We start from the raw sequence: 24,713 nt of genomic DNA, 5'->3' as shown, positions 1-24,713 counted from the left end.
TGCTGTGCAAGAGGGTCATGTTGTTTCCAAGTCTTGCGTCTTGCTTCGTGGTCATGTAGAAAACATAGCCAGGTTCTTCTGCAGCAGTCTGTGTAGAAGTTCCTGTAAATATTTGCTCAGAGGAAGGCTGCTGCAATAGAGAACAAAATAATTCTTGCTCTTTTTTGCAGTATCTCTAAAATTGTGTACAGTCTGAAACCTTTGTTAAACATGACAAATGCAAAGAAAAGGCCATAACTGATACTAAATGTTTTTTTCCCCCACACCTCATAGACGCACTTGCAAGAGCGAAATGACCCTCCGCAGCTGCTGTTAGACTTCAAGCACATGTTCCCAGTTTTGTTTCCGTTCAACCCATCCTCCATAACCATGGACTCGATTCATCTCCCTGCTTCTCTCAACTTGGAATTTCTTAATAAAGTCTGAAGAAAATATAATTAAGCCCACCTCTCCTACCCAGAGACCTCCAGCGAAGAAAGAAAAATCATGAAAGGAAATTAAGGAGCTCTTTAAATATGGACCAAACAGGTTTATGGAAGAACCAATACACAGTAATAAATGGATGCTAAACTGTACAGTAAAAAGAGACTGATCTGTATGTGATTTTTTTGGTAATTTGCAGCTCAGAATAAGGATACTTGAAATGTAGATTTATTTTTTACTGCTTGATTTTTATGTTGACGTAGTTCAAAGCCCATAATCATCTCCAAAAGCCACTAACAAAGAAGAATGGTGAGTGGGAGACAACTTACTTTGATCTTCATAGGTGTCTATGAAGAAATGACAGTTAAATCAAAAACAAAATCTGAGACACTTATGCTGCCTTGAAGGACGTGTAATTTGTCTAATAGCTAGGTGGGTTTGTATGTATTAATAACGGGACATGCAATTCTGCCTCTTGTTCTTGCTAGTAACTGTCATGATAGTGAGTTCAGAAAGTAAATTGCAGAAGATGCAATACATATTTATCACGCCGGTTAAGGTAACGGCTGCTTGTTTCCACTGACGTGGAATTTGTCACAAATTCTATGTTTGAAAAATGCTGTTGCTCCTCCTAACTACATCCAGTGCATCTGCTTCATGGGAATTCAAATAAATTGGCAGTTTGGACTTTCTTCCATTACCAAATTTACATTAGTGACTTGCAAAGGTTTTGTCCTAGTGAAATAATCTCGAGACAAGGGACTGCCTGAGGCCTCCCGCTTCTAGTATAGATGAGCATCATCCTGATCCCTACTGGTGGCTTTCCCTGTGCTTTTAAAAGTCAAAAACTTCTGTGCAGTGGCTGTCGAGGTTCTTGGGCCTCTCCCATGGCCTGTATCAGAATCTCATGCATAGATAAGACATGCTAAGGCAACCCAGTTTAATATTTGGGTCCCCAGCCCTACTTATGTTCAGTGGGTTAGTCCTAGCCATAGCAGTCCATGGAAAAATTCTATTCAGTTCAATAGCGACCTGAAATTTTACCAGTTATGCAAATACAGGGCTTAGATAAATGAAGAATACTTTAAAAAAAAAAAGTTTTAAAACAAAAGGGAATGGATAAGCAATGAAATGTTTCAACACAAAAAAATGTAAGACAGTGTTAGTAATGTAAGCCATTTCTTTAAGAGTGAACACGAACTGTCTACAACCTCAAATGAATAATTGCAATCAATTCAAATTCTGTTAGGATTTTTTTTTACCTAACTTATAAATTAAAACAAACCAAGCCTCTGACCTCACCAGGTAGACGTTGAAAGGGGCCAGCTACTTACAAAAGCAGTCATTGATTTTTCTCAGCCGCTCTCCTTGCTGAGGAAGGGAAAAGGCAGGTTCCCGAGACCGAGTGATGCTGTGCCACGATCCTGGTGGTGATCGGTCTGCAGAACTGTTCCGAGTGGCGATGCTGCTGCGGTAGCTCAGCCTGCCAAAGTGCGGCGAGGATGTTTGGCAGCAGTGAAAGCCCCGCTCATCCCAGCACTGTGAGCATTTTGGCCTTTCCGCTTCCGTAATGGTCTTGTCTAAGTAGATCTTAACTTACCAGCTTTTGTGGTTGCGGTTCCTGAAGTCTCAGAAATTCCACGATGATCAAGAGCTTTCAAAAAAAACCCTCTCTGCATCTGACTACTTCTAGTTGGTGTAAATCATATCCAAACAGCAAATTTATGATCAGGTACCCTGTCTGCTCAGAGGATTAAAATAGAATGTGAAGTCTCTTAAAGATACACTAAATCCCATCATGCTGCAGTCACCTTATTAGATAAGGAGTATGTTTTGATTTAAACATCATGTATATAATCTATGTATATACAAACTGTAATAGTCCTGTATGTACTATATATGTATATTACTATCCAAAAGCACATTTTTAAAGAAAAAGTTGAGTGCTGTGAAGAATTATATTGGTCTATGCCAGTGGGTAGATACCTTGTTTTCAAATGGACTATGGTTCACTACGGCTGTTACCAGTGAAGGACAGACTTAAGGCCATTCCCTAGGGAGAAGTTATCTTTTCCTCTAACCATCACCCAACTAATTATAGAAGAAAATTTATTGCCTGTATAGTACCAGCACTACCTCCAAACTACAGTCCTTGAGCATTTGCATCTACTGCGTATATTCAGTAGTGCCTTCATCTCCCTTTCATATACAGTAAGGATAACGCCACCATTTTGCTGCCTGTGCCCAGCAAGCTCACGCTCTTCTGTCACTTGCTCATCTACAATATTTTTATTTATTGTACCTACCTCTTTCCACATTTTGCAAATGAATGTTTTTGCAGTGCTCTGAATTTAATTTTTTTAATTGTATCTTATCCCTTTTTTCTGCATTATAGTAGTCATCACAGTTTAGAAAATAAAAAATAATTCAAAGCAGAATTCAGTCTGTAAGGCAGTTTTAACAAAGAGCTATTTCTCAGAATTTGTCTTAGGCCAGCAGTTTCCTCTCAGGCTCTTCAGGTCTCTACCTCTCTCTGATGTAAATTATTCAGAGTACAATTCCTAACAGATTGATTAAACCAATGTTTATCGTTCAGACGAAATGACAGGTTGGTGCAGAATCCTCTTCCGTCAAAGGTTTTGTTGCTGATCACAATTACAAGATGTGGTTAATGGTCTTTCACTGGCATTTTCAGGATCGTAATTTACATGTACAACAAAGAGATTTTCTTTAAAATCTTTTTGTACATGTAGATGGGAACTGGGACTTAATGTCTTGAGCTGTGATAATGTAGTTTATCCATTAAAATCCATCTGGAAGAGAACTCTATGAAATACCTTTAATATGTTATCTTTTCTGTTAGCAATTTTTTAAATTTGTTTTTAAATGTTAATTTTCTTAAATTGCTGTGCTCAAGCATGCCTTTCTTTCCTCAGATTGGCACTTAGTTCTTTAAAAAGCAAATTTAACACAAAGCATGGCTTTGAGAAAGCTGGCTGTTTTCCAGATCTGTCTTTATTTTTAAATATTGGTTATTAAGTTGAACATTTTTCCCACTGTGTGCCTTTAGCTGTTACTAAGGTAACTGACTTCTCAACTGCTGTTTCTCTGAAACAAGCGTTAAAATGTGGGAATATTTTTATTGTTCTGTCATAAAAAGTTTTCTGTGGATTTATAAGTCTGCTTATAAAATCTCACTCTGAGGTCTGCAAAAACACTTTGAAGTTCCTAGGAAAGAAAACAATACTGACCCATACTGATTTTTGCATGTATAATTTATCTCAGAAAAGCACTATTGGGAATAAAAAAAAAAAAAACAAAACAAAACTTAAAAATGAAACCCCCAAAAAACCAAACCACACAAACCACCACGACTGTGAAACCACCACTTCAAACGTGAGTTCAGGCATGTGCTGTCTGACCTACAAAAAGCATCCAGAACAACGTACACACTTCATTTTCACCAAAAAACTTGTTTTGATTTTTTTTCTTCTTTTTTCTTTTATTGGCATTTTGTAGCTGAGGTTACTTATCAAAAGCTGGTAAAGCTGTTGTAGTAGTTGACTGTAGAAAAGAACGTTAGACCTTAAGACTGAATTTATTCAATCCTACATCATAAACATTTTTTGCTCGTACACCTTAATCCACTGTGTCTAAAAGGACTTCTCATATGAGTGAAGCAGTAACAAAATGTGGGCGTGTTGCAGAGTTTAAGCATACCTAGTGGCTACCTTTCCTGATACTGTAACTTAAACGCTGAAATCGCAACACTACCTAAAGTCTTTGCAAGGTATGAGCCTGCATTTGTGTGATTCGCAAAAGATACAAGTGACAAAGATGCACTTGAAACAACAGGTTGTTTTCCTCAATTTTCAACAGTAAAGGAATAAAACTGTATTTAATGGAAAAATTAGCATTTTGCTATTGCATATAAATATAACCTAATTAAAATGAACTAAATTGATTTTTTTTTTTCCTCCTGAAACAAGTTCTAGTAATGTAGATGTTAAGTAAAACAATCTGGAGGACATATTCCCCAACGAGTATACAATTTATATAAAAATATAAATGCCAGAGGACAAAAACTTTCAAGTTAAGTTGAAATTAGGAAAAAAAAAATCAAATTATCAAAAAATGTGCTACTACAGTGCAATGTCTATTTTGTTTGGGTGGGGGGGGGGGGGGGGGGGGGGGGAGGTGAAGTCTCATTACCTTAACAGGCAGAAAGTATAGCTGCTCTTGAAGTTGAATGATATACAGGAGTGAATACTGTAGATGAAATACTACTGCTTATAAAATATTTTTCCATTTTGAACAAATCTGTAAACTACACCTTTGTTTATAGGAAATTGCTTGTAATAGTCACTGTAATATTCAGCTGTGGATAAAAAAATTTGTGAAATAAACACTTTTGAAGAAATTGTGACTTTTGGTCAAGAATGGGAATGTAAAAAATACACCTTTCAATATTTGCTTCTGTATATTGGAAATATTTCTATTTAAAAATTACAACGTACTTTATGAACACAAATTAACAGTCTTTTACTTAAGACTTTGAAAGCTTTAGAAATTATAACTTAATTTCAGAGGTGCTTAAATATTGTGAGCTAATTAGAAACCAATTGAGCTTGGAATCTTAAGGCTTTGAATGCCTTTGCAAATGAATGGAGATGCAGTGCTAGCCCCTGTGCCTGTGGTTAGATGAGATAAGGTAAGTCAATGGCAGAGAGAGCAAATACAGTAAAATCCTCTACTTTTATTAAAGACAAAGTTTTGTGTGGCTGTACATTTGCTCTTCTCTAGATTCATGAAATCATTGGAGTTTGTAGGGAAAGCAGTTGAAAGATTTTTTTTTTTAATCAAGAATGGGATTGTTCACAGAAAAACATTTTTTTCTTCTAGAAAATTTATAATTTGCTAATTATAAAGATGCAACTTAAATTGCATCAATGAAGACATTTGGCAATTTTTATTTGTCCGCGAAATATTTTTACTGATCCTCCCATCTTCTGCCTGACGGTCTGAATAGTTCCACTAAAGATCTTATGCACATAAATCATACCTCAGCATGCATTTTCAACCACCAGAACTTTGAAAGGTGGTTTTTATGGACCCCCTGCGCACAGGGGACGTCTCCATGCAGCTCCAGAAAGGATAAAGCCTGGAAATAAGGGCAGCGCTGGGCGGGCTCTGGACTGCGCAGCAGCTCAGCGCTACAAACCTCCATTAAAAGCCCAGACGAGGGGTGACTTCGCCCCGTGAGGGAGGGCAGCTGCCCTCAGGGCTCCCGCGGCCGCCCCTGTCCGCCGCCCGCGGGTCTCAGGTACCTTCCCCAGCACAAGTTTCCTCACCGGTCCCGCGGAACTCGGCTTGCGCAGTGGCTACTCATCACGGACCGCGGCGGGGCGGCCACGGGCCGGGCCGGGCCGGGCGGGACGGAGCAGGCCCGGTTCGCCCGCCGCCGCTCGGGGCCTGCCTCCGCCGCGGCCGCCGTTGCCGGGGCAACGCCGCGCGGTCCGCGCAGCCCTCTCGCCGTTTCCTCCGCCGCCGATTCGCCAAAGCCCGCGCCGCCCTTTCCAGGCGCGGGGCGAGGGACGTGGACGGCGAGGAGGGAGAAATCAAATCCAGTAGAAGTGAAATTAAAAAAATGAAATTTTAAATGAATGTAAAAGTGCCGCTTGTGCATGCCTGCCCCCCCCCCCCCCCCCCCCGCCCCCGCCCCCAGCGTGGCGAATGTGCGGCGCGGCAGGCGCAGGCGCGGCAGACGGCGGAGCGGAGGGGAGCGGCGCGGCTATGGCGCTCCTGCGGGGTGAGGCTCCTGTCAGCCCGCGGCGGGGCGGGCGGCTCCCCGCCGCCGTGTGGGGAATAGCGGGTCCCTGGCTCTTCAGCGGGAGTTGAGTGGCCGACGGTCCCTGAGGGGGGGAGCGGGGCCCGGGCAGGCTCCCTGAGGGCGGACCGGTCTGGCAGGGAGGCTGGGCCGGGTCTGAGGGAAAGGTGACCGGCCGTGCCGCCGCTGTCCTGCCCGGGGTGGCGGGAGTGGGCCTCGCCGGGGCAGGCCCTGCCCTGGCCGAAAGGGCGGCCCGGTTGTAGGGGCCCATAACCCGGCGGCAGCTCGCGTTGTCCGTCAGAAAATCCAAAATGGAGCCTCTGAAGCCGTTCCTGTCCCTCCGGGGGGATTTTCCTCCCCGCTGCCTTGTCCGTGCTGTGTCAGCATCCGTGCCATAAACAGCTGGAAATAAACGCGACCTTTCAAAAAACACTGAACTGCGTTAGGTGCAGAGGGTGGAGAAGGGGTACGCGGTGTCAGTCGCAAGCCTTTCTGTTTCGAGCACTGGTTTGCAAACCCTTTGCACACCAGAATATACCGTGTTTGACTTTCTGCGGTGCTTAAGCCAGTTATGGTACAGACAAACCTATAGCAAAGGGTGTGTATATATGTGCCATAACGGGCCACGTCTGTGTGCAGTGACACTTGAAGTGGCAGTGACTGAAAGTTTCTTTTGTCACGTCCAGCCCCTGCCTGTGTTAGCAGTAACAGTGCAGGATAAACTCGGTTTGTAAGTGCCAACAGTTCCTAAAAGTGTTTTGTGTATGGAAGTACTTTATCCTTTACATGGTTTAAATTTTGTGCCTCTTAAAATGAGATAAATATGCCCTTTAGTACCTGATCTTGTTTAAAAACAAAATTGAAATTTATTGAAATAGGGCTTTTTATCTATTAGGCAGTGCTTTGCTACTTGGCAGACTGTACCTAAATAATAACATATGTGTAAGTCATGGTTTGAGGTTTCAGTGCTGAAAGCCTGTCTAGTCAGTGTTGCAGTAATTCTGTATTGCTCTACTGAACTGGATAATACAGAGAGCAGCTTTGCCCATACTTGTTTGATGTTTGTTTTCTGTGTCTGTTTCAGAATCTTCTCTCATCTCTTGCAACAATATTTTTCATACACTGTTCTTGCTCCTTAATTTTTTTTTGAGGTTAATGATTGGTTTTTAGGCCTTCAAAATAGAATCTGACAAAGAAATCATTTCATACCAAGCGCATTTGAGAAATGTTGGAGGGTTAGAGAATGTTTCAGACCTATAATAGTAGCTCCCCGTTTGGCAGCAAGTGGCTGACAAAACCAGATTAAAAGGTGTCTTGTATTGAGTGTTTGATAAGGATTCAAAGTGACCTTTGCTTTCTAGCCCCAAAAGTTAAACATCCAATGTTTATCACCTTGGAAAATTGCAGAGGCTCTGGAAGTCTTGTCATGGTAATGTAGAACATTAATGAGGACTTAGGAAGAGCTGACAAAGGCCATGGAGTCCTTTCTGTCAGAACTTCAGTCACCTCTTGTTGCCCCTCCTGAAGTTTTGTGGAGAGAGTAGCGTTTGTAGACGTCTCTCCAGTCAAGCAAAGTTAGGCAGGCTCTGGAGTAATACACCCTTAGGGGAATGGCTCTGTGGTCAGTTTAATTCAGCATAACACAACACGGGTTGTGCTGCTTCTTCTTCCCAACCTGGTTCAGTCCAGCCTTCTCTCTTAGTCTGGAATTACTGTTTTATTGAGCAGCCAGAAGGTGAACTCAGCCACAGGACGGATCCAAATGAAAATTAGCCACTCATTTTCCGCCCACTCTGGGTTAGGTCTTCAGCTACCGCAGTGGTGCGATCTGCTCTGGTTTACGCGTTGGCCCCGCGGTGCTGGTGTGAAGAAGTGGGCAGCAGTGAGCAGCCTCTGTGAAAGAGATGTTGTAATTATTGTGAAAGGAAGGTTTAGGGGCAAAGTTCCATCCTCACTCCTGGACTGTTTGTTTGTAAGGCAACGTGGTGTTGATTCAGCAAATAATGTGGATAACCACAACCTGGCCAGAAGGGAGGAGAACAAGTTCTTTTAGCTTGGTCAGGTCCCTGAGCTGGTCTGCAGCAAAACCTTGCAACCAGCTGTGCTGGCACAGTTTTGGAGGAGATGGAGGGACAGGAATCAGTGGCAGGAGGAATGGTGGCAAGGTGAGCGTCAAGGCCTGCTTTCTGCAGGGAAAGTAAGCTTAGGAACATGAGATCACCCTTAAAAGAGCTAAGGGTCTTTTTTTTACAAGCGTTGTTAACATTTAATGAAGACTCAAACTTCACATTCAATAAATTATTGTTAATACAATACATTTTGGATAGTTAAATGAAAACTACTGGTGTAAATTTAAATCTGTCACCTGAATACTTAGAAAGTCCAGGAACTACTCCTAAAGTGCCTGTGTTGAACACACCCGTTTTCCATAAACATGAATCAGTTAAAGCATCCTCACCTTTGTTAAAAAAACTTGTAGGGGTTCACATGTTGTGTCTGTTAGTAGTTTTCAGCTTTTTTTCGAAAAAATATGTACAACCAAAGTAAAAAATTTTCAGTCAATGGTTTAAGAATTGTTTTGGATTAAATTGAATTACTTGCTGGTATCAGTTGAATGATGATTAAATGAAGAGTGGAAAGCAATGACCAATATAGCATACACTGTGTGTACACAAGGGGTCAGTTCCGAGCATTTCTTCCAAGCCTGGGTACAGGACCTTCCCCGCAGTACCAGCTTTGGTACTTTTCAGACCTCGGAATCTACAGAGGCCTCTTGAGATACATATTTTTAGTGACTCTCCACTTAAAAACCTGAAGAGTGGGCTGTTTGGATGTGTAATAGTTAGCAGCTATTTATTCCTTTGAGAGAATAAATTCTGCTTCTCACAGTTTTTGAATAGTTACCATGTCAGCACTACGTTTTAAGGGAGCAGCAGTAGTGCGCTTAGCAAAGACTTGTAGGGTCTTCTGAGTACCCGAGAAAGGTGTTACTCTGTTTTGCGATCTTCATGGCTTTGAAAGCCACGTTGGTTTTAGCATTCACCCCTGTCCTTGAAGCCGCAATTCTTGCTTAGTCTACTTCAGGGTATTTCCCAGATGATCTTCTGAGCATATTCATTAACTGTTTCAGATCCCAACGTTGTATTCAAGTCCCTGTCAGTGGAGCAAGCTTGACCTTCACCAGTTTGGAAAGTCCTTTTCTGTAAATCACGTAGTCTGGGATCCAAATACATGAGAGACAGAGGAGCACCCTCCCTCTGACAAACCAGCCAAAGAGGATGGATCACACGGCCTCTAACAGAAGGCCTGGAAACAGCGTTCATGAGCAGCTTAACGAACAGGCGTTTTCATTTGCCTTCATTCTTACACCTGTATATATCCTTCTAGCGTTACTTAAAATAGCTGTGGGTGCTTCATGGCAGCTGTAGAAAAGGGGTGTGCGAGCTCGGTTGTTCAACTGGGGGAAAGTTCACGGGCTGCCTGCCGCTTGTTCCTGCCCGCAGAAGCAGAGCGCCGCTGGGACACGCAGTCAGCAGAGGTTGGGTTTGGTTCAGAGGCAGCTTCTCCCAGGCTGAAGTTCATATAGACTACTGCTGGCCCGTGCATTTGTACTCATGCGCTTGCACACGCTCTCCTGTCTGTTGAAAACTGGAGTTTCTTCTCAGAGACTGAAAGACTGATGCTGATGCAGTTTAGGTGACCTATATAGTTCTGGAAATATCATGAAGTTTTTGATTAGGGAATGTTTTTTCCTCTTAAGTTAAAGGAATCAAAGTTAAAATGCAAATAAAAAAGTTTTTTTGTTTTGCTTTATCCTTTTTATTTTTCATTCTTTCTGAAAACTGTTTCAGAATATAAGCCAAAAATCAGCTGCTTTTTCTAGGATGAGGGAATGGCCTCTTTGTTTCTCAAAAGAACTGTTCCTCGTCTGATTATTTCACAGGTGTCCACTGAGGGATTTCATGGATGTTACTTTCATGCTTTTAGCAGTAATGTCTGATGTGCTGCGGCAGCCTCCTTTGTCTGCCTGGTACCCAACTAGCTGTTTTTTTCAAACCTCTTTGAGGAAAAGATGTATTTCTGGAATCTTCCCAGCTTTTCTTTCTGACCATTAATTCTACGTACCTTCCCAGTCTAAAGTATTGCTATATCCTGTAGCTTATTTATCTTGAACTGCGTGGCTTCACGTTGTCTATATTTATTTACAAAGCCTCTTGTGAATTTAGGATGTTACCCAGTTGAGGCTGACTCGGTGGTTTTCTGTTTGTTAGACTCTGCACCCCTGGATAATTCTCGCTTCTGTTGCAGGTGTATTCGTTGTCGCAGCGAAGCGAACTCCTTTCGGGACCTATGGAGGTTTGCTGAAGGACTTCACAGCCACCGATCTGACAGAACACGCTGCTCGAGCTGCGTTGGCTGCTGGCAAGGTCTCTCCTGAGATCATTGACAGCGTCATTGTCGGCAGCGTCATGCAGGTTGGTAGCATGGAAAATTTGCTGGTCAGTGCTTATTTCAGTCGTCTCTTTTGGTGTGGTCCTATAGATAGTTACCTCTGCTTTGCAGCCAAGAATAAACCAAAGGGGTGGAAATGAAATGGGTAAGTAGCCTTTCTAGTGTAGTGTTTCCTGTTCATGTTTAAGGGACATACCCTGCATGATTTGTGGTATTATTGGGAGCAAGGCTTAGCTTTCTTTTTTTAGTACCAAAGGTAGTTTAAGCTAAGGCAAGCTGATCTTCTAAAAAATGTGGATTCATTAAATGGCAAGTTGTTAATCCCTGGTACATTTTTCCTGTTTTAATGACTTGAGCTGTGGAACTCAATGATCAGTGAGTTTTCACTGAATTGCATAAATCCCTTTCTTTCTGGAGACTGTAACTGATATGAGCCCATTTCCCTTGAGTTTTCTAAATAGAATTTTTTTTGAGTGAATATAAGTTTACTTTGAGCTGAAGGAATACATGCCTTGATTGGCAGAGACATTTGGACAAGCGTATCTTTTCCAAAGAGCTTGTGGTGTGGATGCTATTGTATGCAGGGCAGCAGCATTGCAAAACTGCAGTTATCCACGTATCTAGATTAGGGTCTTTGTTTTAGGCAAGAGAGCAAAGAGCATTTCTGGTTTGGTTTTGTGTTGTATTCTGACTTCACTGTTATTAAGGGTAGGCAGTCTTATTTTGCACTGAGTGTTTCAAGGGTGCAGAAGAAACAAATACCTGAGAATGTTCATGATAAGTGAACAAACGTGTAGTATTCCTTCTTAAGGATTTTCAGCCAAAAGAGTAGCTTTTGATTATTCTGTCTCCTACAGCTACCATCTCAGCTTTTTTTATTCAACTTTTTATGTTTTGTAAGAACTGTTTGTGGCCTGGAAAAAAAAATTGCTGCATCCAAATCTTTTGTAATGCTTTCACATAAAAAATAGCATTCTCCTAATAAAAAAAAAAGTCTTTTCATGTTGAAATTACATTTTCTCTTCCTTTGCATCATAATTCCCCATCCCAATAGATTTTCTTTTATTTAGTCCTGGATTCCTTTTAACTATTATATGAATAAGTTTAAATAACTATGAATGTATGACCATTTTAAACTTCCCTTCTTCAGCAGAATTGGCTTGATTAATTTTTTTTTTCCAAACTTGCATTGACAAGTAGGATTGTGCACAGAACTTTGTCTTTATAATACATATTAGCTTAGGGCATGATCCCCAAGAGCATAGGTGTTCTCTCTGGAAAAGATCCATTACAAACCTATAGCAGTGCTGTTATAATTTTTTATTCTGTACCTGTGCTCACCATCATCTGCTGACTCAGTAGTTGAAATGCAGAAGCCTAATCGTTTTTATTTCATCTCATGTTGGAGCCTGGTTTATTAAAGGAGTGGGTTCTGAAGCAAACTGCTCTGTGTGCAGTACTTTGCTTTTCAAATAGAAATGTGATAGAACCGTCTTTGGAAAGCCTTGGAGGAATGAGATTTCATTGTTAGAACAGGCCAGTGTCCAATTAGAACATCACAGTTATGAAATTTCACCAAGTGGATATGAAGCAGCAATGTCATCTCCGCATTTTCCACGCTGTCTGGTTTCTGGGGGCCTTCCCCTATTAGTCCGAGCAATTTTAATTTACCTTGAAGTAATTGCTGCTTGCCAGTCAGGATCTGGTCTTACATCAGTCTGTTGTGTGCATGCTGTTTTGAAAATAAGGGAAGACATAAGACTACTAAGTTGCTGACTTCCTTCTTAACATCTGCAGTACCATTTTTGACTTGATGTCTAGCTTTTGCGACACACAGTTTCTTTAAAATACACGTTAAGATATTGTCCCTTTTTGGTCATGTAGGATGGTGTCTTTTTGAAGTAAATCAAAGTGCTCCTTATGACTAGTAGGATTTCTGTTGAACGTACACTGTCTTCTATCAGTGATGCAGTTACACCATTCCGGCTTTTCATCAAGACTTTTACTTTCCAGAGAAATGAGAGTGTAACAAAACCTCCTATTCGTTCTGTCTGCAGAGCGCCGCAGATGCGATTTATATTGCAAGACATGTTGGTTTACGTGTGGGAGTTCCCGTCCCAGTTCCAGCCCTCACTGTCAACAGACTTTGTGGCTCTGGTTTCCAGTCCATTGCCAGTGGATGTCAGGTACAAAGCTCTTTTTTTCTGTATTAGTTGTAACCTTTATCAGACTGTTAACGTGAGAGAAGAGACGGGTGTAGAAACATGTACTTTGTGTTCGGGATGAGTCTTAACGTGGATTTTTAGGTACCACTGGTAGAGACTTCCTATTGTCCTGTGTGGTTTTGTGCAGGAGTTCAGCCTCCACAGTGCCATATTTTGTGGTTGGTTTTAAAAATCATCACTGCAGCTATTTTGAGTTTAATAGAAGGAATGCAACAAGTGTTCGTTAGCCAGTGAAACAGAGCTCAGCTGTGCAATAGTTTATGAATATTTGAGCAACCACATAGTTGTTTTATTTTTTTAAAAAAGTTCCCATTGGCTAGAGAATTATTTTAGGTCTGATCCTCTGAGGAAAAAATGTGGAAGACAATGTAGAGTTAAGGTTACGTGTTTACAATAATATCCATCTGACTGTTTTTTCTAGTGCTTTCGGCAAAGGCTATACACACGTTGGTCTACACTGAAAAAATCTGTTGGAGAATTTGACCACATATATCCAAAGTATGGTTGTTAGGTCTTTTCCAAAGAAGGCATTTCATCAATGCAGCTAAGGTTTCTGTATTTCTCTGGCACACAACAAAGCTGCAGATTCTATTCTGAGCTGCTTAAATGTACGCAAAGTTTTCGGTAACTATAGGAAGCATCTCAGCACGTATCACTACAAATCAGTCATAGTAATTATTAACTAGTCATCTCAAATACATACCAAGATGATTTCATCTGCTTCCATTCCAGTACACAAATAACCTTAACTGTCCAACTGAGTGAATCGTTTTAAGGAAGCAGAATTTTTGAGTGGTCTGGTGGTGCGTTTAGGAACTAGGGCTTTTAGGTTCTGTATGCTTTGCCAATGATGAATTAGTGCGTTTTGGGGGTTTCTTTTGGCAGCTTACCTGGCTAATGTTTTCTAAAATGATGTCCCATTTTTTTTAGAACTGTAAGGTCTAGTTTCAGGCTTTGAGGTTTAATTTGTGTTCCTTTTGAGAAGACTGGCAGCTCAAAAAAAAAACCCATCCGTGAACCTGTCCTGGTTTCGGCTGGGATCCCAGCCGAAACCAGGACAGAACCTAACGACACAAGCATGCAGATATGTAATGGCTTTGTTCATCAGTCCTGTCATACGTGTGCACACATATTCTCTTCCTCCTTCATTGATATAATCATTCCTTGCTGAAAGGAAGAAGAAGGAACAAGTAATGAAAGAGAGACCCCAATCTTCATAGAAGGGTAAACCCTTCGTAAACATACACATGGCTAAGCATGAATTCATTCTCTGTGCGTGGCTTTGTAGGTGACGAGGTCTTTTTCTAAAACAGTTGTTATTCTCTTACAAAAACAGCAAACTAAATCCTAGATCTGTTTTCTTTTTCTGTTAACAGGAAATTTGCCTTAATGATTCAGAAGTTGTTCTGTGTGCTGGAGCTGAAAATATGAGCCAGGCTCCTTATGCAGTTCGAAACATTCGATTTGGGACCAGATTAGGAGCAGAACTCAAGGTCTAGTACTTTTTTTTTACTTTTTTTTTCTCTCCTGTGTATAAAGTGATGTTTACAGAGCAATGTAAAGTATCGGGCCTGTAGACACTATATCCTTGCAAATGAAATTATTGGCGATTAGGTCTGGGTTTAGTTGTTCAAAGCGTTTATCCAGTATTCAGACATTACCAAAACAGTAGGTTCAGGCAATTTTGTTAAGCATGCCAGTTTTCTGACTTTTCCGAAACTGTATTTGAACTCCTGTTCCATGTTGAACATATCAATAAACTCTTAGACATAACACTTAGTTCACTTGATACATCCCATCAAAGTACTGTGTATAATATAAAAAATTTTCTGATGTCGGGGGCTGTGAAATAGAGGCATACACAGTTTAGGTAAAGCTAGCAAGGCTAGCAATGGTAAATAGACTGGTAAAGAACATGTATACCTCCAAGTTGTAAGCATCTCTCAATTTTAAAAATGGTAAATTGAAATTAAATCCATTGACAAATTATTTTTACATTTTCTTCTGAAGATATATCCTTAGTGAATACTGTGGGAAATTTGCAGCAGGATCCAGTCCTGCTCTGATAATTACCATTTTTTCAGTGGGTCATAACCAACATCAAAATGCTGAATTAGGATATTTCAGTGTTTCAGCCCTTTGTTTTTTCTACGATGTTTCTCCATTATGAAGGTGGTGAATATGAAGTGTGCTTGACTCTGTTCTGTCAGTCTTGCGTGGCACTGTGGCTAACCCTCAGTTCCTGCAGAGAACCTTCACAAGGTTGCTGATAACACTGAGTCTCCATAGGTGCCACTGGGTTCTTATCATGAAGATAATTACGCAGTTGCAGGTGAATGCGTGATTTATCTTGCAGAACTTCACTGGTGACAGAGAGATGACAAAACCCATCTGAGCTGAGTGGGCTTGCCTTTATCAGGTTAAGTGAAGTTAGACTTGGGTATTTTCTCACCTGAGGTGTTTTACCCACAGAAACCTTTGACTCAAGTAAGGTGATTTTACCTGACAGCAGAGAAGGAGCCAAAGAATCAGTAGGCTACTGTGCCTTTTCACAGTTCCTCACCTTTCCTTCTTGGTAACCAGAAAGAAGACAGACAGGTGTGTTTTTTCATAGGTCTCTAATAAATAATTCATGCAGCAGTGAAATATGCTGAAATGCTGAGAATCATAGGCTTTTCCCAAGCCTCTCAGGGCCACGTATGAGTGGAAAGAACCACACTACAGCACAACATAGATTAACTAAAATAACACACACGAACTTGCATACTGTTTTGCAGTGTGTTTGTTCTAATTTAAATAAAGTATCTGTAGGTAACCGGAGTTAATTTTACAAAGAGACGTTAGTTCCCAACAGGCTGCTGAATAATTAGAAACTGTCAATAATAAATGTTCATATTGCTGTGCTGTATAATTTTCTTTTCATAATGTTCCATGCAGTTGGAAGACACGTTGTGGGAAGGTCTAACAGATACGCATGTTAAAATACCTATGGCAGTTACAGCTGAAAATCTGGCTGCAAAATACAACATCACGCGAGAGGACTGTGACCGATACGCATTCAAAACGCAACAGAGATGCAAAGCTGGTTAGTAAATTTAGGAATGGAAGTGTTTATATGATACTGGTTTCAAACCTAGTCAGTTTTTAGCATTGATTCAAAGTATTTTTAAGTTTGTGTAGCTTGTGCATCTCGGTGTTTGCACTGTAATTCATGCTTTTGTTTGCCCTGTGATACAAGTAGGCCACTCCTAGCGGGGTTTGACTTTGAAAATACTGAGTCAGGTGTTGTGCAGATTAAGTAACGAGCCCCTTTCCACTGGCTTGCTGCATCTTCCTAGTGGACATTCAGTAGCCATTCAGGCAGCAGTTGGCCTGTCACACGTCACCTCCTGCCTGAACAGGATTCATGTTCCTGAACGTAGCTCGTTGGTGCCCCTTTGGTGGGATACCTTGACCTTGTCTTCCCTGCAGCAGAGCAGCATTGTCCCAGGCATGCCTGATTCCTCTCCGTTCTTTCCACTTCACTGCAGAACAGTCCTCTCCCACAGCGACTCACATCCTCCTTGCGTGCCAGCATGTGCTATAATTGATCTAAATCCTTTTTCTTCCTTTTGCAAATCATATGCTATTCTACAACCCTTGCACAGTTAGAGCAGATGGAATCTGAAGAGGGGGATATTTGTTCAGGACCTGCGTTTAAACTGTTCTCTGGATGGTTTACGTGGCCAAAGCCGTAACTCAGAGGCATTGGGTTACTGTGAAATCGATTGATAGTGTGAACAGGGTGGTAGGCCAAAAGTCAGTACAACGTGTAGTGGTCGTCCTGGGGCTTCAACATACATTGCAACCCAAAGGTGAACATAAGAAGCAGAGATCTAAGCATACTTTTAGATTCTAATGATGGTGCTTTTTAACAGTGGCTACTCTTGAAGGAAGATTTTGTATTTTTTTTCAATGGGTGTAGCAGTGCTTTTTGTAACTTTTCTCAGTTGTGTGTTTCGTTCCCTGCTGGTCTTGTTAGCTAACTCCTGCCATTCCTGGAACCTTTGCTAAAAACTGTGCCCCTGAAAAGACTTTTGCTTCTTTCTTGTTTTCTGGGTTTTTGCCTTGCTGTTTTTATTTCTGCTTGTTATGACCAGTTCATCTTATTCCACACAAAAAAGAGAGTCTTGTGGCTAACAGGAAAGAAAAAGATTTTGTAGAATTTTTTGAGAAAGTTCAGAGGTAGCTGAAAACCATCAGATATGGCAATTTCAGTGTCTTAGTTTTAAATCCCTTACAGTTGCATTTGTGGAATAATTTGAATAGACTGGGAGTCTTGGTTCCGTTTTGGGAGATAGGGGTTGTTTTGTTTTTAAATCTGTATGTTCAGATCAACGTTGTGGACACAAAAGGTAGCGTTTAGTTGCCTGAATATTGGCGTCTAATGTAATCTTAGGTGATGTGGCCAGATACTCTTATGGGCATCTTAGATACCTACGATGCCTTGAATTGTCTCAGGTTGTTTAGGCAGCTGAATCCCATTCTAAGATCATAACTGGACTGCGAGATGCTGTGGAGGAGTAGCTTGAACAGGATTGTAATTGATGAACAACAGCTTATGCTGGTTATCAACAGAGAAAATGTGGCTCAGGATTTTTTTCACATTCCTCTCTCAGTGAGATTTACAGCTTCTTGGCCCTCTGATAAGTGACAGAGCTGTAGAATAAAGCAACAATACAGGGGGATGTGTACCAAAAATAAATCTAGTGCTTAAAAAAAAAAACAAGAGTTCAGTTATTTAAAGGTGAAATAACACTTTAATATTTGAGACTTTCTTTGGAGAAGTTTGAGAATGTATTTATAGAGTTTTTGCCCAATTTCTAAAAAAACAAACAAACAATAAAATACCAACCAGCCTATTTAAACAAAAAAAAGCATAAACAGTACTGTCCCTGAACTCTTGGTTAAAGTAGAGCAAAAGTTGGGTGCACATGAAAATAGGATTATTGGTCATGCTGCACAATCATCTTGATATTTTTATCAGAGTCCTTTTATTTTCCTTTTTGTGGTTGCAGCTCATGATGCTGGTTACTTTAATGCTGAGATGGCACCAATTGAAGTGAAAACGAAAAAGGGGAAAGAAAGTATGCAAAAGGACGAGCACCCGAAACCCCAGACCACTCTGGAACAATTGGCAAAACTCCCGTCTATCTTTAAAAAGGATGGAACGGTGACTGCTGGGAATGCTTCAGTGAGTACGTCAAAGCCTTGGGTTGTGAAAGTGTCACCTCTAAGGTTCTCCAAATTTATTGTCACTGTATTTATGTCTCACTGAGCAACCTTTGGCTGTCAGCGGTGTCTGCTGACGAAAATGATTTCTAATTCTGCAGTTGAATATCCCTGGTTGACTGTTCCAGCCCCAAGATGGCAGGGGATCCTTCAGTCTGCTCCTACGTCCTAAAATACGGTTCTGTGGATTGTCACTGTTCTTTTAGTGAGGCGTTGACGCTTCCTCAACAGCCTCGAATTATGCAGTTGATATCTGCAGTGGCTGTGTAGAATCAGCCATTCTGCTTTCTTTTGGGGGCAATGATTACTGAGCATTTGCTTTACAAATTGTGCATTATATTAGTGGGCATGCTGCTGCTGCTCATCTTTGTACCACAATTAGTATCCTCTGTAGTCCAAACCACATTTTGCTCTTACCCAGAGTAGACTGGGTGCTTAGCAGCATGTCATTACGGACTGTTCCTCTTACAGTCATTATCTTTATCAATTGATTAATGTTCTTTGGGCCAGAAGGACCACTGTGATCATATAATCTGAATTCCTGCCTAAAATACATCATAGCCACAGTAAGTATGGGTGTCTGTAAAGTATCTTTTATAATTAATAGTACATACATTATCCAATATTAGTAGTGTCCTTGCAAGTCTACAGAATGATGTTTCCAGTGTAAGGGAGACTTAAAGTGGCAAAAACATATTTTACTTTCCTAAAACATTGAAATTAATTAGACATCTACATTTAACATCCTTTCACAGTCCACAGAATAGTGAAAGATTGCGGTTTGTTGTTTTGAATAAACACCAATACAATTGTCTGGTAAACGTTAATAATAGTGTCTTGGATTCAAGCTTTTTTTGAGGGGCATATTTAGTTTAAAGTGTGGAGGGGTTTTGTTTGTTTGTATTTTCCGCACTAAGAAGGCTTTTCTCTCTTATTGCAAGGGGGTGTGTGATGGAGCTGGTGCAATCATCATTGCCAGTGAATCAGCACTTAAAAAGCACAGTCTTACTCCTCTGGCAAGAGTGGTAGCCTATCACTCAGCTGGCTGTGACCCTTCCATAATGGGCATTGGTAAGTTGCAATAAAGCACGTTATTTTATAGCATCGAGCAGCATTAAAGTATTCTTGTGTTGGGCATTCTAAAGGAAAGAAAGGGAGGCTGCCGTGTGCTGAGCCTGGTAGCTCTGAAGAGATTTGTGTGGCTAACTACAGAGAGCCTGTCCATTCCACGGCATCAGCCCATCCCTCTTATGCAGAGGGACTGACTGACTCCTCAGTTTGGCTGAACGGGTATGTGCGGTGCCTGACCTATAGCATTAGCACTGAACTATAGTCCCCCGGGCATCTTTTTTTCCTCCTTTTTTACTCGCTCTGTTAGTAAGTCAAGAAAATAGGTACTCTCTCAATTTTTTTAAAACCAGTTTTCTCCTGAAATTCACTTTAGTTTCCTGTAAGCTTTAAATCCCATTATTAAATGTGTAACTATGAGTTATCCTCCTCACCTCTTGCTGAAGGAGTACTGGCTAGGTGTACCCAGTTACTCAGCTGCTCAAGCTAAGATTGGATTCCAGGATACACATCTGTTCAGGTATTATTTTGGCAAACCAAAAACTTCTCTTTTTTTGTTAGTCCCATATTTTATGCTTCCTAATCAAGTAGCTGTTAACGCAAACAAACCCTCAAAGCCAATCCAGACACCCCAGGATTTTTCCCTTCTTTTAGTTTGTAGACAGCTTTGTATCCCAGCATCGCTTTTCCTTTCTGCCATTTTTTTCAGGGAGGTCATTGTTGACTGGTTCCATGTGTCAGTAGAAATGCAAATGAAGCATTGTCAGATTTCTTTTCTTGATCAGACTATCTGACTAACACAACCTTCAAAGCAAATGTAGAGGGAGGGTTTCTTTCGCTAGACTTCATGCTGTCATTGTCCTTTCTAAACTAGCCCATTCTTTCTAAGTCAGGCAACTCTTTTAGCTTGTTTAAAAACTTCATAAATCATATGGAGAAACAGTTAGTATCCTAACTCCTTAACACCACAGCTTGTCCCCAGCAACTCAAAAAGACCAGATGAGATTCATCGACATGACAGCAACAGATCTGAGAACAGGAGCTCAGACTGAGCAACCGCCCTTTCACATACTGATAGTGATAGGGAGTCCTGCCTCACAATGTCTAGTGAGAGGATTCATTATTTTAAAAAAGAGAGAGAGGGGGGGGAAAAGTCTACTTGGCTGGGCTGTCATTAATGGTCTTTGTATTATCCACATGAGACCCTCCCATTACTCTCACGCGTAACAGGCATACTAAAATCCGTCCATAATGAGATGCATTTAGAGTCTAGTTTTAAGCTGCCTGAGGCTTTCTAATCATCCACTGAGCTTTGAACTGGGCCCTTCTTTTAATTTTTCTGTCTCTTTGGTAATTTACTTATTTTTATGTTTTTTATTCTTTGAGCTATGAGTTTTCAACACCATTTTTTGGTAGTGAGATAGCATTTAGGATTGTTAACCTTTTAGGATATATTTTTTTTTTGTCTAATGATCATCTGCCATCTAACATCTCAATATTTTTTTCCTACAAGCACATATCTAATTAGCCCTTTCAAATTCTCTTTGAGTGTCTCTTTCCTTAGGTAGCTGTGCTTTGAGATTAATCTCCGTTAGTGGATTATACTAGGTCGTAGACGTCAGCTTTCTTCCAGAGAACAGTTTTATTGCCAAACTGTCCCATAATAGTCTCAAAAAAAATCTTACTGTCCTCAGCTGGCTGGGACCTGGGTCCAAAGGAACATTTTATTGTTAGGTTTTTTGACTAGAAGATTTTCTAATTATATTAAAACAACAATACCCATAACCAAACACATGACCAGCAAACTCTAGAACAGCCTGCCTTTTTCTGTTTTGTATACCTGGAGGCTGCAAGTTGTGAGGAAAAAATAAGCTGAACTAAGAGTACTGGGAAGGAAGATGCCTCAAAACTGTCATGATGTTGTTTTATTTGGCTGGGGACTGTCAGTTCTCTTGACTTGAAAGCTATGCGTGTGTTTACCAACATAGCTGTGCAGCAGTAGTGACACTCCTAACTTTCCCTGGCAGTGTGTTGAGTTTGGAGATTTAGGAGTTCTCTTACCACCTAATAAAGCAGGTGAGTGCCATAGCCAGAATTCATTGGCTGCACAGAGGCTCATGGGAGGGGATCTGATGAGGCTTTATGAAGCTCTCCTATGTATAACATGTTTATAAGCCTTTATTTATTTATTTTTTATTTAACTAACCTGCATACAATTTCCAAATAGGCCCTGTACCTGCAATTACCGAGGTTCTGAAGAAAGCAGGATTGACCCTGAAGGACATGGATTTGGTAGAGGTAAGGAGTTTTAACATGAACAGTGAGGTTATTCCTGATCTTTTTAGCAGAAACATTCCACTCGTACGTGTGGCCCGTCATCACAAGGTAGGTGTTCTGCATGTCTGGAGCCCACCTGTCTTAGCTCACCTGCCTGCCCTCTATCCATCTAGTTTCTACCACACAGTTGCACGGTCATCACAAAAATCTCAGGCACATTGAAATTGAAAATGGCATGGTAGCATTCCATGGGGAAAAAAATCCTCATGTGACATGAGGTTTTGCTCTGTGGCTGGACTGTTAATGTTTTAAGTTACTCACATGTCTCCATTTGTGAACAAGGCCATTTTTTGTCAGAGATTAGGCTCTTCATGAACACATTGCATCAGAATATACCTCTCCTTTTTTTTTTATAAAATATACTACATACTTGCTTTATATCACATGTGCCAGAAGGATTTGAATTTACATTGGGTTGGCCTGACAATTGGTATGTTGTCTGAGTACACATTTCTAAACACAATGTTTAATATTTTTCTCAATCAAAATGACCTGGAGAAGAAGCACACCTCATTTAATCTTGTGTGCACACATGCTGCTGAAAGCTTGTCTGGAAAGTCAGACGTGAACAATTGTATTGTTTCTCTGATGTTTTAGGTGAATGAGGCATTTGCACCTCAGTATCTAGCTGTCGAGAAAGTTTTGGGCCTTGACCCTGAAAAAACCAATGTCAACGGAGGTGCCATCGCTGTAGGTCATCCTTTGGGTGCTTCAGGGTCACGGATCACAGCTCATCTGGTTCATGAGTTAAGGTACGTACGTCGCCAATACCTGCTTTTGTGAATGCAATGCTGATGTATTTACGCCTGCAAAAGATTTTTAGTATGGATACTGTGTGACTAAAATCTTCCAGTCTGCTGACTTAAAACTCTCCACGCTAAAGTGTATCGCTTTCTGTACAAATTTGTTACCTTTGTGCTGTAGCCCAGGTCCTGCAGCTTGCCTCTTATTCCATTCTGTTGTCATTACGGGATTTTTTGCTTCGTCTAGATCCGATCCAAGCCCTCAGTAGTCAGTGGGAAGGTTTCCTTTATTGAAATGGCCTTTGAGCCTTTTCTTAACAGGGTCTTTTTAAAAGGCTTTGTCATCACCTTCTTTAGTCCATTTTCAGAAATTTTGATTCTTTTGGCTTGCTTGATATGCGTAGCACCATTTTATTCTGAATTTTGCTTTTTTTTTTTCCCCTCAGGGCAGAGATCACTGTATCTTTTTGCTTGTACTTGCAACACTGTATTAGTGTTCAACCATAAAGCCTCAGTTAATTAGCACCTTGCGGAAAACTGTTTCTTGGAGTGTAGCTGTAGAAAACTTAGCTTTTGAAAACTACCTTGGCAATAAAATTATATTTTACTTGTGCCATTTTTATTATGTGTTGAAACCACAAGTATCCCGTAATGTCATTCGTTGCCATTTTGTATTCCTAAAAACAATATAACTACCATCTTTTAGATGATGAAAGACTCAGACCTGCAACTCCTTGTTTTTCTACAGAAATATTTCAACATCAGTTGAGGCTTCATGATACTTTTCTAGAAAAAGAAGAACATACACATTCTAAAACATCATCTTTAGTAGTACCTAGTTGATAGCTAGTTTCCTTTCATAAAATCAGGACAACAGTACTATGGTTTCATAAATGTAAATAATTTTCACTGTTACTTTTTCTGTACAGGCGGCGTGGTGGGAAATATGCGGTTGGGTCAGCTTGCATTGGCGGTGGACAAGGTATTGCTCTTATCATTGAGAACACAGCCTGAGAGGTTATGGAGACTGCAGTGTTGCCCGAATTACTAATTCCCTGAGAAACTTCTGCCTTTTGTGACAATAAGCATCACTACCTGCCTTCGTTTTGTGCCATTTCTGCAAGGTAAAGGAATAGCTTAGAAGTCTGAATTCTGAACAAAAAGATTCATTAATGTCTTTCTAACTAAAGGACGTGTAATATCAATATAATTTCATACTGATGAAGTATTTTCTAAAAGCCTCTTTTGAATCCAAGTTAATGTATTTCTGTAGGCAAAATTCTTTTCATTTCCTGAGGAAATTGCCTGTCAAACTTTCACCAAACCTGCCTTAAAATAGCAGTCAGTGCAGCTTTTTAAGCAAGTATTGCTTAAACTATTCTTATTTCAGCTACTGCTGCTGTCTGGCACACGTGCCTCTTATATCATCAGGAGATGTGAAAATTTAATTGGAGACCTTCTGAAGTATATACTGATTGCAGATTGATGGCTATAACCTGTACCCTGCTGTTTTGCAAGGGAAAAGAAAACGAGCGAAAGCTGAAATTTCCATTGTGCCTCCCAAAAGAACAATAAATGTAACAGAAAAAAGGGCTTGGTGTTCGTTTGTTTGTTTGTTTATTTTAAAAGTAAATCACTGTGAGAATTGTTACTTTTGGTAAGTCACTGTTTGTTTTTGGAGAGACTGTTTTTCCTGGCTGAGAAGTAACTGGTGTTTACTAGGTACTTTCCAGAGAACTCTAGCAAATCTGCCAGAAGGGGGGTAGTTGCATCTAACTGTGTTGCTGCGTGGTAACTGCTTACGTACAGCAACTCATTTCTTAACTTCCTCTGGCAGTATCATCTGTATCTCTTGGGTCGCTTAATGTGGGGCTGTTCTTAGCTAATTTGAGAAGTGCACACCTGAGCAAGTTGTCTTGCCTTGCACAGGCAGTGGATTTGAAGTTATGAATCATTTGACATAGTGTACATGACATTTGGATGAAACGAGATCTCCGTTGACTGTACTCACTTAAGTCCTCTACGCTCGCTCTACTGTCAAGAGCAACTTGCAGCTTGCTCTGATGTAGATGTCGACATTAGATACTCGGTTAGTTGGATCCATGTCAGAGGCAGCACGCACTTCTCCATAGCCTGTACTGTGCTACATAGACTAAAATAGTAGCAAAGACTTCAGCCTTTACTGTTTCTCATCCTCTGTCCACTGTCAAAATATTGCTTATCTACAACTCCTTCTTGCCACTCCACTGGCATGACCTGTGACGATTGTGAGATGGGAGGTTATTCAAAACCTGACTGCCTAGCCTAGCAAGAAATTCAGGTCAAGGCAAGTATTGTTACAACTGGTGGATAACAGTTGAAGTATGC

The 24,713-nt window shown here is 40.8% G+C and overlaps 2 protein-coding genes and 1 long non-coding RNA gene across 4 annotated transcripts in view; 2 read left to right on the top strand and 1 right to left on the bottom strand.

The window, feature by feature from the left end:
• Window positions 1-575, top strand: part of LOC142075843 (unconventional myosin-Vb-like) — a 115,754-nt gene extending 115,179 nt beyond the window's left edge. Inside the window, exon 40 of the mRNA XM_075137826.1 lies at window positions 274-575. Within this exon, the coding sequence (XP_074993927.1) occupies window positions 274-426 (153 nt within the window). The 3' untranslated portion in view covers window positions 427-575. The remainder of the gene's footprint in view (window positions 1-273) is intronic.
• A 1,028-nt stretch (window positions 576-1,603) lies between these two features.
• On the bottom strand, window positions 1,604-5,612 carry LOC142076081 (uncharacterized). The gene is made up of 4 exons (XR_012671108.1): window positions 5,486-5,612; window positions 3,953-3,987; window positions 2,024-2,160; window positions 1,604-1,906 (listed from the first exon to the last, which is right to left on the bottom strand). It is a non-coding gene; the product is annotated as an uncharacterized LOC142076081 (long non-coding RNA).
• A 559-nt stretch (window positions 5,613-6,171) lies between these two features.
• Window positions 6,172-23,939, top strand: LOC142076065 (3-ketoacyl-CoA thiolase, mitochondrial-like). 2 transcript variants are annotated; one of them, XM_075138432.1, is made up of 10 exons: window positions 6,172-6,232; window positions 10,559-10,725; window positions 12,760-12,888; window positions 14,304-14,420; window positions 15,865-16,012; window positions 17,985-18,160; window positions 19,140-19,269; window positions 21,494-21,564; window positions 22,201-22,355; window positions 23,276-23,939. In XM_075138432.1, exons 1-10 carry the CDS (start codon window positions 6,217-6,219, stop codon window positions 23,358-23,360), a joined length of 1,194 nt encoding a protein of 397 aa, XP_074994533.1. In that variant the 5' UTR covers window positions 6,172-6,216; the 3' UTR covers window positions 23,361-23,939. The 2 variants fall into 2 exon arrangements, with proteins under 2 accessions (XP_074994533.1, XP_074994535.1); XM_075138434.1 differs by lacking the exon at window positions 6,172-6,232 and adding an exon at window positions 6,276-6,331.
• The last annotated feature ends 774 nt before the right edge of the window (window positions 23,940-24,713 follow it).

The sequence above is a fragment of the Calonectris borealis genome, chromosome Z (assembly GCF_964195595.1).
Source record: "Calonectris borealis chromosome Z, bCalBor7.hap1.2, whole genome shotgun sequence".
NCBI classification, from domain to species: Eukaryota; Metazoa; Chordata; class Aves; order Procellariiformes; family Procellariidae; genus Calonectris; species Calonectris borealis.
This window is presented reverse-complemented; position numbering and strand designations above follow the sequence as displayed.